At 46.0% G+C, this 13940-nt stretch overlaps 2 protein-coding genes across 2 annotated transcripts in view; one reads left to right on the top strand and one right to left on the bottom strand.

Moving 5' to 3' along the window:
- Positions 1–3947, top strand: part of SCCPDH (saccharopine dehydrogenase (putative)) — a 131008-nt gene extending 127061 nt beyond the window's left edge. Inside the window, exon 12 of the mRNA XM_029593947.1 lies at positions 3639–3947. Coding sequence (XP_029449807.1) covers positions 3639–3744 — 106 coding nt within the window. The 3' untranslated portion in view covers positions 3745–3947. The remainder of the gene's footprint in view (positions 1–3638) is intronic.
- Positions 3948–9646: 5699 nt separating this feature from the next.
- Positions 9647–13940, bottom strand: part of LOC115088529 (kinesin-like protein KIF28P) — a 179075-nt gene continuing 174781 nt past the window's right edge. The window contains exons 20-21 of the mRNA XM_029596792.1: positions 13095–13300; positions 9647–9974 (exon numbers count right to left, since the gene is read on the bottom strand). Coding sequence (XP_029452652.1) covers positions 9804–9974; positions 13095–13300 — 377 coding nt within the window. The 3' untranslated portion in view covers positions 9647–9803. The remainder of the gene's footprint in view (positions 9975–13094; positions 13301–13940) is intronic.

The raw sequence follows: 13940 nt of genomic DNA, 5'->3' as shown, positions 1-13940 counted from the left end.
GGGCAGACTTGCCCTCTTCTACCAAAGATGGGTCGAGATAACATTGGACAGGTGGGTCCTAACTATCATATGAGAGGGGTACTTCCTGGAATTCCACAGCATCCCTCCCAACAAATTTATGAGATCACCGTGCCACTCCCACTCCAAGAGACTGGCAGTGGAGAACACACTAGCAAGACTACTCAGCCTGAAGGCAATAGTTCCGGTGCCCACTCTTCAACAAAATACTGGCTACTATTCCATCTATTTTATCGTTCCCAAGAAAGAAGGAACATTCCGGCCCTTCCTGGACCTCAAGGCCATCAACCGTTACCTGAAGGTACCACACTTCCGCATGGAAACTCTACACTCCGTGATAATGGCGGTACAACCGGGAGAATTCTTAACCTCCCTGGACTTATCCGAAGCCTACCTTCACAGCCCGGTCCATCAGAACCACCAGCGCTTCCTGCGCTTTGCGATACTGGGCCATCACTATCAATTCCGAGCGCTATCCTTCGGACTAGCTACCGCTCCCAGAACCTTTACCAAAATCATGGTGGTAGTGGCAGCAGCACCAAGGAAAGGAGGAGTCCTGGTACATCCTTACTTGGACGATTGGCTGATCAGGGCAAAGTCTCCAGAGGAGAGTCGCCACTCGACCACCAGAGTCAATCTATTACAAGAGCTCGGGTGGGTCGTGAACACAGCCAAGAGCTGTCTACAGCCCTCCCAGTCCCTGGAATACTTGGGAGTCCGGTTCGATACCAAACACAAGGTCTACCTCCCCCCCCCCCCCCCCCCCAAGGAGAAGGAAATTGATGGGTCAGTTACAAAAACTGTTGAACTCGGCTCGCCCCAAGGTATGGGACTACCTTCAAGTCCTCGGCCTCATGACATCAACTCTGGAAATTGTTCCATGGGCAAGGGCCCATATGCGACCGCTACAATGCTTCCTACTGTCACGATGGAATCCAGTGTCCAATTCGCCTCCAGCTACCAACAGCGGTTCGGCATCAGCTTCAATGGTGGCTACAGGAAGAGCACCTGAGCAGAGGCATAAACCTATCCCCACCGAACTGGACCTTGCTTACCACGGCAGTGAGTCTGCGAGGATGGGGAGCTGACAGCCCAGGAACAATGGAACAAAGAAGAGGCGGGATGGAACATAAACCGCCTAGAAGCTCGAGCAGTCAGACTAGCCTGCCTGCGATTCAGCCACAGACTCCGAGGCGAATCAGTCAGTCATGTCTGACAATGCAACAACCGTTGCCTACATCAACCGCCAGGGAAGAACCAAGAGCCAGCAAATGTCTCTGGAAATAGACCCCCTCATGGAGTGGGCGGAAACAAACCTACAAGGGATTTCAGCCTCCCACATCGCGGGAAAAGACAACATAGCAGCAGACTACCTCAGCAGAGAGAGTCTAGACCCAGGGGAATGGTCACTGGCGGATGCAACATTCCAGCTGATAGTAAATCAATGGGGGTTCCCCAGCCATGGGCTTACTAGCAACTCATTGCAATTCCAAGACCCCCAGATTCTTCAGCCGCAGACTAGAACCACAATCTCAGGGAATCGGCACTCTCGTCCAGAACTGGCCAGAGGAAGTCCTCCTGTACGCCTTCCCTCCCTGGCCACTCCTGGGCAGGGTCATACACCAGATAGAGCACCACAGGGGACTAGTCCTAATAGTCACCCTGGATTGGGCAAGAAGACTATGGTACACGGACATGCAAAGACTACTGGCGGGGAACTCTCTGCGGCTACCGCCACACAAGGAACTTCTTCAACAGGGATCAATCTTACATGAAAACCCGGCTCGATTCTCTTACGGTATTGGCCCTTGAGAGGACTAACCTAAAGAAGCGCAGCTACTCAAAAGCCGTAATTGACACCTTGCTCCGGGCACGCAAGTTCTCCACATCCCTATTTTACATACGGATCTGGAGAGTGTTCGAAGCCTGGTGTGAAGACTGTGGTCTCCTCCCGAGGACAACCAAAGTTCCCTCGATCCTGGGATTCCTACAGGACTGCCTGAAGAAGGGGTTGTCCCTTAACTCCCTAAAGGTCTAGGTCACAGCCCTGGCCTGCTTCAGATCTGAAGTGAACGGTATCAGACTATCAGCTCATCCTGATGTGTCTCGCTTTCTGAAAGGAGTTAAATAACTCAGACCACCACTAAAGTGGCCGATGCCTCTATGGAACCTCAACCCAGTACTAGACTTCCTAGCAGGGGAGTCCTTCAGACCAACAAGCGGCTTGTCTGTACGTCTCTTGACCTTGAAGACAGCCTTTTTGATTGCAATATGCTCTGCTCGGCGCATCTCTGAACTTCAAGCATTATCCTATCAGGAACCATTCCTCAGGTTCACCCCCAGGCACCATACAGCTGCAGACAATACCATCCTTCCTTCCGAAAGTGGTTTCCCAGTTCCATATGAACCAGACAATATCCTTACCATCACCAGATGAGCACAGATTCGGAAGGCTCAAGCCTCCCTTGCCACCTGAACGTCGGCAGAGCCCTAGTTCGATACCTGAAAAGAACGGAACCTTTGCGCAAAACTGATCATCTGTTCATTCTTCACAGCGGGAAGAAACAAAAGGAAGCAGCATCACGGGCGATCATAGCCCGCTGGATCAAAGAAGTAATTCATGCAGCCTACATAGAGGCAGGAAAACCACCACCTCTACGTGTCAAGGTGCATTCTACAAGGGCCCAGGCAGTCTCCTGGGCCGAAACCAAGCTGATTTCGCCAGCCGAGATCTGTCAGGCGGCGACATGGTCCTCCCTACACACCTTCTCCAGGTTCTACCGCCTGGATGTTTAGGCCAGGGAGGATACAGCATTTGCAAGGGCAGCACTAAGTGGGCCATGGGCAGCCTCCCACCCTGTAGGGGAGTAGCTTTTGTACATCCCATTTGGTCCTGAGTCCATCTGGCTACACGCTAGGAAATGGAGAAATTACTTACCTGATAATTTCATTTTCCTTAGTGTAGACAGATGGACGCAGCATCCCACCCACAGCTGCCCCAGAAATAGAGAACCTCGGATACAAATATCGAGACTGAGCAAACACGGGTAAGCCACGGCCTACCCCTAGTTCAAGACACCTGCAGTTGCCCTGGTGTCTGCGTTTATTGTTTCAGTGCACTGGCGGTCTCCAGTTCCAAACGTTTTATAAATATAATCAGTTGAACCAATTCAAGGTTAATCAAGTATTAAGCAACATATATCCACACTGGCTTTTCGAAGACATTATGGAAGAGCTAAGCATGCTGCACGGGTATATGTAGGCTGACATCAGCTTAGAGTCAGATTTCAATCTCCCATCTGCTATCAGGAGAGCACAATACCCATTGGTCCTGAGTCCATCTGTCTACACTAAGGAAAATGAAATTATCAGGTAAGTATTTTCTCCAATTCACATGCATTTGCATGTGATGAACGCTATTTCATTCACTCCACCCCCTATTGCATTAGGGGGTGGAATGAATGAACTGTATTGCATCAGCCCCTTAGAGGGGTGTAGTAGAGTAACTAATTAATATGGTGAAGACCAACATGCTTAGCTAATCTAAAAAGTAAGGTACCAAAATACAAAGTTGAAAGGATCCATTTTATTTCCTAATGATTTTTTACCTTTGTTTACAGAGGTGGTGTGTATACACCTGGAGGTGCCTTCTCTAAAACTAAACTGATTGAGCGACTCAACCAGAATGGCATTCAGTTTACTGTGATTACCAGACCCGAAGCCTGAAGATCCAGCTATTCCAAGGAACTCTTAAACACATCATAAAACCAAGTTTCTGTTCCTGACCAATCCTACTGCTTTATACTAATGAATGTTCATTAAAAGGAAAATGTATGCACTAACAGATTAATGTATTGCATTGGTTAACTTCTAATAGTGTTATTTACAGTAACAGTAAATGCCTAAATAAATGACTGCACTTAACTGACTATTTTGGTCAGAATGTTATAATAGTGGTTAAGTGGTCTTACTGAGGAAGGTGATTGCTGCTATGATCTTTTTTTTCCGTTTTTATATAAAGTAACTGCATTATCACATTGTCATTTTTAAAAAAAAATTGGAAATAATTAAATCTACATATGAGATTTTAAACAAATACAAGAGACAACCTATCCTTTTAAGGAAAAAATGTAAAATATTCTCCTCCTCCATGCAAGGAAACATAGAAATGACGGCTCCATCCAGTCTGCCCAGCAAGCTTATGGTAGCACCAGCATTGCCATAGAGGTCTCCCCCATAGACAGCTCGATACTGTAAGGTGCGGTTGGAGATTAACTCGCTGTGGGCGCACAATTGGGACGCGTAAGGCGATCCTGCAATTACAGTCTCCAGTTTCACGCGTCCTTAGCGCTTCTTGAAACCGACCCGTAACCTTTTCCGCACGCAGCATGTATATGATATGTAAATGAATGAATTAGCTATTTAATGAACAAATTAGCTATTCCCCTCCGATACTGTGACGCACGCTCCGATTATCTCCTTTGTAACCCGCTATTTTGCCGCGTCCTTAACCTGTTAGTTTACCGCCTACCCTCTACCTGGTGTTAGTGTGGTGTTCGAACAGCTACATACCGGACTGCACCATGGACGACTTCCATATATACTAACATTTGCAGCATAAAGGTGTTACGGGCAGGCGGGCGTGCGGTCATCGAGGCGGCGGCGGGAGCCGGCGGGCGGGTGGGTGCCCGTTTGATCCAGGCGGCAGCGGGAACCGGCGGGCGGGTGGGCGCGCATTTGATCCAGGCGGGAGCCAGCGGGCGGGTGGGCGCGCATTTGATCCAGGCGGCGGCGGGAGCCGGCGGGCAGGCATTCATCCAGGTGGAGGGAGCCGGCGGCGAAAGCGGCCTCCGGCAGCCCCCGCCAGCAGTGAATGAATGCACGCCTGTGTACGCCCGTGCGATTTCGGCGCTCAAGGCAGTCACATGCCGTGACGTCAAGCGTCATGACGTCACGGCATGTATACCTTGTCACTTTCCGAATCCCCCATCTCCACACGGGCGGGCGGGCGTGCGTGCGGTCATCGAGCCGGCGGGCGGGCATTCATCCAGGCGGAGGGAGCCGGCGGCTTTGCCCTGCGCCTTGCTTCGGGAGGGGGGGAACCATCTACTTCCTGGTGCCTGTCATTTCAAATGTCATTTGAAATGACAGGTACCAGCGCACCCAGGATACTGTATACGCACTGTATTAAGCGCCTATACAGTAAAATGGGTTGCCCAGGCCTAACGCTTCGCAGACGTGGCTTGCATTTGCAAGTAATTTACATAGAGTATTGATCGGTATGTGAAGAGAACTGTGCGTGCGGGGAACGAGGGTGCACCCGGCACTGCCGCACTCTTTCTACCGCGGCCTTAGAGTATCGACCTGAGAGTTATCAGGGGGTGGCATCTGCCTTGCAAGTTACCCCCATACTTATTTTCCCAAACCGTTAAAGACAGGGCCCTTGCTGGTTTCTGTCTGAGTCCAGTTCCCCTTTATCTCTTGCCGTTGAAGAAAACAGCAATATTGGAGTTACTGAGAGGACAATCCAGTGGGAGCACTGAGAGGATCACCTTGCTGGTGGCTGAAAGGCATCAGTAAGTTTTTGCCTGGGAAATTTTCTTTTTTAAAAGTATTGGGGCGAAGTTAACTATTTGGGAATATTATTTAATAGTCAGTAAGGCAGAGAATAAACAGAAGTTAGACTGTTTCTATTTTTAAATAGTCTGTAAGGCAGCTAGTAAGCAGAAATTAGAGTGTTTGTATATTAAAAACAAACAAAAAAAAAAGTAGGCAGAAGCTAGAAATAAGCTAGTTGCAGTGTATACCTAAGTAAAAAGGTTGAAAAGCTCAGTTCAGTTACTCACCTTGGAAAGGTGTTAAGGGTAGAGTGATTTGGTTTGATTAGGTACCAACATTTGTTAATCAAGAGACTAACTGAAGTTAGACTGTTTGTATTTCCCAACCCACCCACCCCTAGCTCATCCTTTAATTTATAGGCAGGTGCCACTTTCAAAGAAACAAAAAAAAAAAACCTTATCAGTCCCCTGTAGGCCACTACCAGACATATGAGGTAGATTTTCAAAGGGTTACACGTGTAACCCCTGAAAACCTACCCCTGGCCTCCCCCTGCTCGCGCAAGCCCCGGGAAGCGTGTATGTCCTGGGGCTTCGAATAAGGGGCTGGCCGGGGGCATGTCTGGGGCATGGTGGCGGTCCTTGGGCGGGGCCAGAGGCATGACAGCGGTCCCTGTCCGGGGCAGGGAGCCAGCAGCGTGCATAACTCCATGAAATAAGATAGGGGGGAGATTTAGTTAGGGCTGGGGGGTGGGTTAGATAGGGGAAGGGAGGGAAAAGTGGGATAAAAAAAAAAGTTCCATCCAAGGCTGTTCCGATTTCGGAGGCAGGGTGCTCGGCTCGGCGTGCACAGGTTGCACAATTGTGCACCCCTCTGTGCACGTCAACCCTGGATTTTATAACATGCACACGACAGCGCACACGTTATAAAATCGGGCGTAGATTTGTTCGCGCCAGGTTGCGCGATTTTCTCGGGTAGATTCAGTGGTGAGGATAGAGAAATAGTGGCAATCTTCACCAGCCCATGCACACTCAGTCCTCTCCTCTTAGACTGGATGGCCACGGCCGGCTTATCAAGGCCGTGGCGTCTGACGGCCTAGAAAAGCGCCCAAGTGGCGCACGCGCGCGCCTAGGAGCAGGGCGTCCATGGGAGACCTCGCAGCGGCGCAGCCCCAGCGAGGACGCTGCCAAACAGGCCGCAAACTAGGCCTTCGGACGCGGGAGCAGGTCCAGGAGCCCGGAGGTAAGGGCCTAGCTGCAGTACTCGCAGCCAGAACCGCAAAATGCAGAACACAGACAAAACGTCACCCACCATAGACTGAAAAGACCATAAATTATAAATAGAAACATGCAGACAAACTTAACTTGAAACAGCAACAAGCCAGGTTCATTATGCAGTGCAACAATGGAAAACCAGAAACACCATCGTTCCACATAAAACATCAAACAATAAAATCAAGAAATATAAAATAATTTAATAATAAAACCATATTCATAGAAAGAATCAATATTTCAAAACAGCTGATAAAAAGAATATTCAACAATTAGAAAATCATATCAATTGGGTTTTTTTAATTTCCTAAAAAGCAACAAAATATTTCAAAATTGCAGACAAAAACAACCAATAATGAAAACAAATAAGGATTTAAAAGGATTTTGATTTCCAGTCACCTTGTGATTGTCATGGATTAGTCGGGGAAAGGGATGCACAAACATTCTTCTCTCTCCCTTTAAACACTCTCCAGAACACATACACTTGCTTAGTCACACATACACACCGCTCTCTATCTCTCTCACATATTCTCTTAAATACACATATATGCTTCTTCACATGCCCTCTCACACATGCATGCTCTCTCTCTGTGCCCAGAACATATAGGCAACAGCAGCTTCCTCCTTAGGCCCGTGCAGTGTCGCTCTCTCAAACAAACACATGCTTTGTCTCTCTCTCTCTCTCACACACACAGACACACGCTCTCTGCCTTTCTCTCTCACACACAAATGCTCTCTGTCTCTCTCAAACACACACACATTCTATGCCTCTCTCACACATACAAATGCTCTCTGTCTTTCTCACATACACAGGTTCTCTGTCTCTCATGAACACACTAATACACACACATGCTTTCTGTGTGTGTCTCTTACACACACATATACACATTCTTTTTCTCTCACTGTCCTGAACAATCAAGGTGCAGGCAGCAAGCAGCTTTCTTTTTTCAGCCCAGTGGATCTGCTGATGAAGAAACCTCCTTTGGTTGCGCGGGCTCAGCCAACAGAGCAGTCTCCTCCTTGGGCTGCACTGGCCCAGCTGAAGCATATTCTTCTCCTTTACCCATGCGGGCTGGCTGATACAGTTTCTGCTTCTTTGGGCTGCATGGGCCCTACCAACAAAGCTGTAGCATCCTTCTTTCCCAGCATGTACCCTTCCAACTGAGCTGCAGCCTTTTTTCACCATGCGGTCCAACTGACACAGCCGCAGACTCTTTGGGCTGAGTAGGCCTTGAGTATCCATTAGTCTCCTTATCAGGAGCCATGGCTGAGATTTGGGACACAGGCCCTGTGTGCCTGGTGCTAGTGATGCCTCTGTGTACACCTCTTTCCTCTTTTCTGAAGATAGTGCAGAAGGGAAGACACACCTAACCATCGTCCAAAACCCGTAAAACATCCTAGCTCCATGGCAATTCAGCTCCTATCTCTCATCAGAGGAGTGTTTCAGTTTTCCTTTACTCTTTTTTTTTTTTTTTTTAAATTAACTTTATCCAATGCAGACTATACATCTCGGCACCTCTGGAGCCAGACTGCCGCCAACAGATCCTGGGTCACAAAAGAGGACCTAAGTGGCTTCGTGGAGCTGGCTTCTCTAGGACAGTGATATCCTGAAAACCTGGCCCAAACAGGCCAGGTTTTCAGGATATCTACAATGAATATGCATGAGATAGATTTGCATACAATGGCCTGGATTTACATGTGTAGGTGGGCTTACGTGCGCCGGGCCTATTTTAAAAAGGCCCGGCCACGCGAGTAAGTCCCGGGGCTTTGGAACAGGGGCAGGGAGGGGGTGGGGTGGTCCCAGAGGCTCCCAGCACAGTGGCCATTTGCCGCTGTGCTGGGGGATTGCATACCGGCAGGCTGCCTGCGCCAGCCCCAAGGCAGGCGCAAAAGGTAAGACAAAGATCGGGGGGCGGGGGGGGGGGTGGTTTCTAGGTTAGGGCGGTTAGCGAAGGGGGTTGGGATGTTCCCTGCGCGCGCATGTGATAAAATCGGGCGTCCATGTGTGCACAGGTATTAAAATCTACCCCAAAGGAGGCAGTGTAGGCAAATCATTCTCATGCATAATCATTGTAAATATCCTGAAAGCCTGGCCTGTTTGTGGCACTTGAGGACTAGAGTTCGCCATCACTGATCTAGGGGGAGAAACAACAGCTTGATCATCGCTTCAAGGTCCCCTGGATCTTGGACCAGCCCTTCTCAGGGATCTTACAAAAAAAATTCTCTGCCCCCCCCCCCTCCCCCGACTTCAGATCTTATCCTGTTGCTCCGGTGACCTGTTCCCTCTGCTGGTGACAGAGAAATACCGACTAAGGACCTTGCTGGTCTAGCCTATACAGGATGCAGGAGCTACTTGGAAAGTTTTTCTTTGTATCTGTTGGAAAGGAGGAGTAACCTATTGGTCTATTATGGATGCTAAAGAAGGTGTCTTTGGCTGGTGCTGCCTTTAAAATTTATTTTTTTTTTTTTTTTGCCTCTTTAGTGCTAGCGACAGAATCATCATCATGCTGGGTACGAAAGGAGCCGCATGAAGGTCAGGAGCCACAGGCTGCCAGCCCCTGAACTAGTGGCTGGATTTAGGACATATGATTACAGGTCTCCAGAAGGAGCCTTCTGTATGTCCCTTGGCCAAGCGATGTCACTGCACTCACTGGACTAAAGCAAGCTGTGAGTGTGAGGGGGAGAAACCTAAAATTGGGTAAAAAAAAAAAAAAAAAAATCCCTGTTGGTCATGAATGAAGATTCATGGTGCTAGATCTCTGGCTCAGATTGAGCAGGAAGCCCAAAGGGGCAGGAAGAAACTTCAGAATCAAAACCCTCTGGAAAAAAAACATGTGCAAACATTCTAAACATGTGCAAAATTTTAATTCAAAAGCAGCTTGTTTTAAAAATATTTCAGAATGCAGTTAGATAACATATTGCCTTCATAATCTTCTCCCCACCCCCTCTGCCTGCACATCAGATGCTTGAAGCCTTGGCACAGGCCATGCTGTCCCTTTTCTTCTTCACTATGGCAGCCACATCATTCTTCAGCTTGCAGATGCAGGACTCAAGCTGTTGCCAAAAGTCCTTGAACATGTGCGACTGCTTCTCTATAAATATGTGCAGTAGTTGCAAGTTTTCTTCTTCCTGCAATAGTAACACAATGCACATTTACAAACATAGCATCAGACTTGGTACAGCATTTTCATGCATTAATCTTTTCTTATTTGGTCTTAACCAAGAAATTATTCTAAACCAGGCTATTTAATGTATGGATCTGGAGAATAATATAGTTCCTGTAAGAGTGATGCAATTCACTCTGTATTTTCAACTGTGAGACTGTTTTTGTTTTGCCATTTTCACTTATCATCTGTCCATCAAAAGCCATTGAAAGGTCATTATTTACTAAGAAGACTTTTTCCCCCCTTTCTGTATCTATGGGGGAAATAGCCTAGTAAATCAGGCCCTAAGACATTTGACACAGCCTGCAGGGGACACGCCTCTTTCCAAAACAGACCTTGAAGTTGCTTGTGTGTTACTATAGCATGACTTCCATGTCACATTTTGAGGCCTATACAATAAAGTTTAACATGTAGTAAGGCCTTAACATGCATATTAAGACAGTCCCTGTCATAATAATGTGTAATAATGTGCTTGCCCATATGCAGATGAGGGGGCATCCTATGCCAAAGAGGCTTTACCGGCCCCATGAAACTAGTGTGGCATGCAGGCTCCAGTCACTACTTCTTATGGGCACAATAAAGGCCAAAACATAACACTGCTTAGGACCAGGCATTACATTTTTCCTTTGCATGCTGCCTCCTGAAACTCTTAGTGCTACTGCTAACCAGCCCTGGAGAAGCATCCCTCACTGTTCATAACAGGAATCCATTATCTTTCTGCCTGCCTCCCCTTACCCCTCCTGAAACAGATCTCATGAATCTGAAGGGACAGGGATCTTCACAGGGACCTCAGAGGCCACCAAGTTGCACTGCAGCCACTGGTGAATGATACCACTAACAGGTGCTTCACCACTATCAAGCTGGGCGGGGCGGGTGGGAGATGCCTGCTGTACATTGGGTGTGATGGAGCAGGGGGGGATAGGTTTGGAAGAGGGGCCTACTTTCTTTATGCCAGGTTCGGGGATGGGAGCGACCAAAAGGAATTCTCCCCCCACCAAGCTAAATGACCTAAAATGAAAGGGCTGATTAGCATGGGGGATTCTGGGCTGCAGCTAATGTGGGTATTGAACTTTATTGTGTGCTACTGTCCACATAAGTACCACACCCTCGCTATTGAGGGCAAATTGTACAATGTCCTGGGTAAATATCTTTGCATAGCACATTAAGGCCCATTTTAATATGTGCCTAAAGATTTTTACCAGGTTATACGGTAAAACTTTTCTAGCTCAAGGTTTATAGAATAGGCCCCTTTGATTTAGTGATTAAAATTCATTTTTGTACACATTGCTACAGGATGGTAAAACAGGATGAGTCACCAAGTGTACTTGGTTGATGTTTGTGCTTGAGTTTTGCATTTTATTAAGCAACAGAGAGCAGCTAGCATTTAAAATGACTCCCATGCTGAGTTACCTGCACTTCATTGCATCCAATACATTGGAGATAACTCCCTCTATAATCCCCCCTTTCTGAGGTGTTACATTAGCACTATAAGGACAGTTTGTGTGAATCTATTTACAGTAAATAAAAGTGCATATTTTCAATGACCCAGCTTTCTGTTCCAGTGAGGTGTTTCCTAAACTTCTCCTGGAGGCACACTTAACCCGTCTAGTTGTACAATATCCAGAATGAATATGCATGCAATGTATTTGTACACACATGGTCTCCAATTTATGCAAATCTACTTCATTCGTATTCATTGTGAATACCCTGAAAACCAGACATGTTAAATACGCTTCCAGGACTGAGCTTGGAAATGCAGCACTAAGGTATATTTAGTGATGTGCGCCCAATCTGCTTAACTATGTTGTATAACATTTAATTAAGGATTGCAACAATTTCATTTCCATTACACATATAATAACATAGAACACATATACAATAAAATGCAATCATAAAATAAAAGTAAACAACAATTAAAACTAAAGCATAAAAGACAATCCAACATTGCAGCCTGCCCTTCCAAAGACTGAATAACTTGTACCCTGTTCCACCTTCATCATTCACAGTCACTTTTAGAAGACATCAACTATATTTTAAGCCCTTTTCTAAATCCCAAAAGATTGACTTCTTCTCTTGGTGAAGATGGAAGAGAATTCCATAAGAGATCAGACAAATGAAAAGGCTCTACTTTGGGGCTGCACATGACGAAAGGCTTTCGCTGCTGGAAGCTAACACACGGATTTCTGATTAGACCTAATGGCTCGCCTACTCTCATACCAATCTAAAAACAGAATCACAGGCCCAGTGACGTTACGTTTAAGTGTGTCAGCTATTGACTGGTTGTGGCTATTACTGAGCAGCTTTTATAGGCGCTGTACATGAATCTTAGAAGACACATTTCCCCTGACGCAGAAGTTGCTTCATCTTGAAACACAGACCCGTAATGGGACATTGTTTAAGAATATTGAGATAAGTGTGGAGTTTTGCTCTATGCACGGTTAACGTTTAAGTGCATATAAAAAACTGTTTTCCACAAAAAGGTGATTTGGGACCTATGATTATAAATATGGTGCAATGTTGCAATCCTTAAGTGGAGAAGATATACATTGCACATATATGAAGGTCCTTTCATATAGTAGTAATCAAGTGGCACACAGTCAAGCAAATTGTTTAGAGAAATCTTACTGGATATTACCATTTGGAAGTGTTTTCTTTGTATTGGGACTTACATATGCTGTAAAATTTAATTTAACTACAGACTGTATAAGAAAAATATCTTATATTATTCATTTGAATATTGATTGTTAACATGCCCAAACTCACCTTCATATCTCGTCTGCCTTATAACTAAAACATAAAATATTTTTATAACTGGACTATAATCTCATTAATTATGATGAGAAAGGTACCAACAGATTCATTTTTTTATAGAGCTATTTGCTATAGTAGAATTTGATTACTAAATCATACATTTTGTAAATTAACCCTGAAAAAATTATAATTGAGAAGATACCATGAAAATATATATGTAATAGGGAGTGAAAGAAGTCATAGTTTTATAATTGTTAATATTATTTAATTTCTCTGTGCTAGTACCAACATCAGTATTCAGGAGGACCATCCCTGCATCTAATTTAACACTAACCGGCGGTCTGCAGTGTCTCAGCCTCAGAAAGTGTCCTCGAATGGTGTTCATACTCTGGTAGAAGACCTTGAGAGCTTTAGCAAAGTCCGCATCGTAGCTTGCTCGATGACTGCAGGCCTGGCTACTTTCCTTTGAGGAGAGGGGAGGCTGGGGCCTTTTCTTAGCCGAGCTTATCCCACAAGGTGACTTGGTTAATTTAAAGCTACCTAAGGCAAAAAAAAAAAAAAAAATTGTGTTATATCAAGGAAGAACTAGTTTTGATACTTAAAATATGTGATAGGAAATTATGGCCGTTTATATTAAAACTGGAGGGGGAGGGGAAACAAAATGCAGGAAGAACTTAACATAAGCTAGGGTTTTCCTTGATCTGCTCGGTTCCTATATCTATGCCTTGCTCTCCTCCCATCCTGAAACCTTAGAGAAGAGCAGTCTCAGAAGAATGCTAATTACACGCAAACTCAAACGAGGAAGCAGTGCAGCTCATACAGAGAACAGAAAACAATCATCTTTTGTTCAAATAAACGCACTTAGAGCAAACTTTTGTTCTCATTACAAAAATCTTGGCAAGGTTAATGCTTTCCCTGCTTTAGCACCGAAGTAGAATCATGCCATGGGTGTGCTGCATGAAATCAACACATTTATAGAATAGACTTAGAGGTACATTTTCAAAAAGAGCACGCGTGTACTTTTGTTCGCGCACCAAAGAGCGGCCAAAAGCATACTTTTGTATGCTTTTGTATGCATACTTCCCTCCAAGGCCGCTCCGAAATCAGAGCGGCCTTGGAGGGAACTTTCCTTCCGCCTCCCCTCCCCTCACCTTCCCCTCCCTTCCCCTACCTAACCCAC

This window comes from Rhinatrema bivittatum, chromosome 3, assembly GCF_901001135.1.
Source record: "Rhinatrema bivittatum chromosome 3, aRhiBiv1.1, whole genome shotgun sequence".
Lineage (NCBI taxonomy): Eukaryota > Metazoa > Chordata > Amphibia > Gymnophiona > Rhinatrematidae > Rhinatrema > Rhinatrema bivittatum.
The sequence above is the reverse complement of the archived record's forward strand: the minus strand, read 5'-3'. Positions and strand labels throughout refer to the sequence as shown.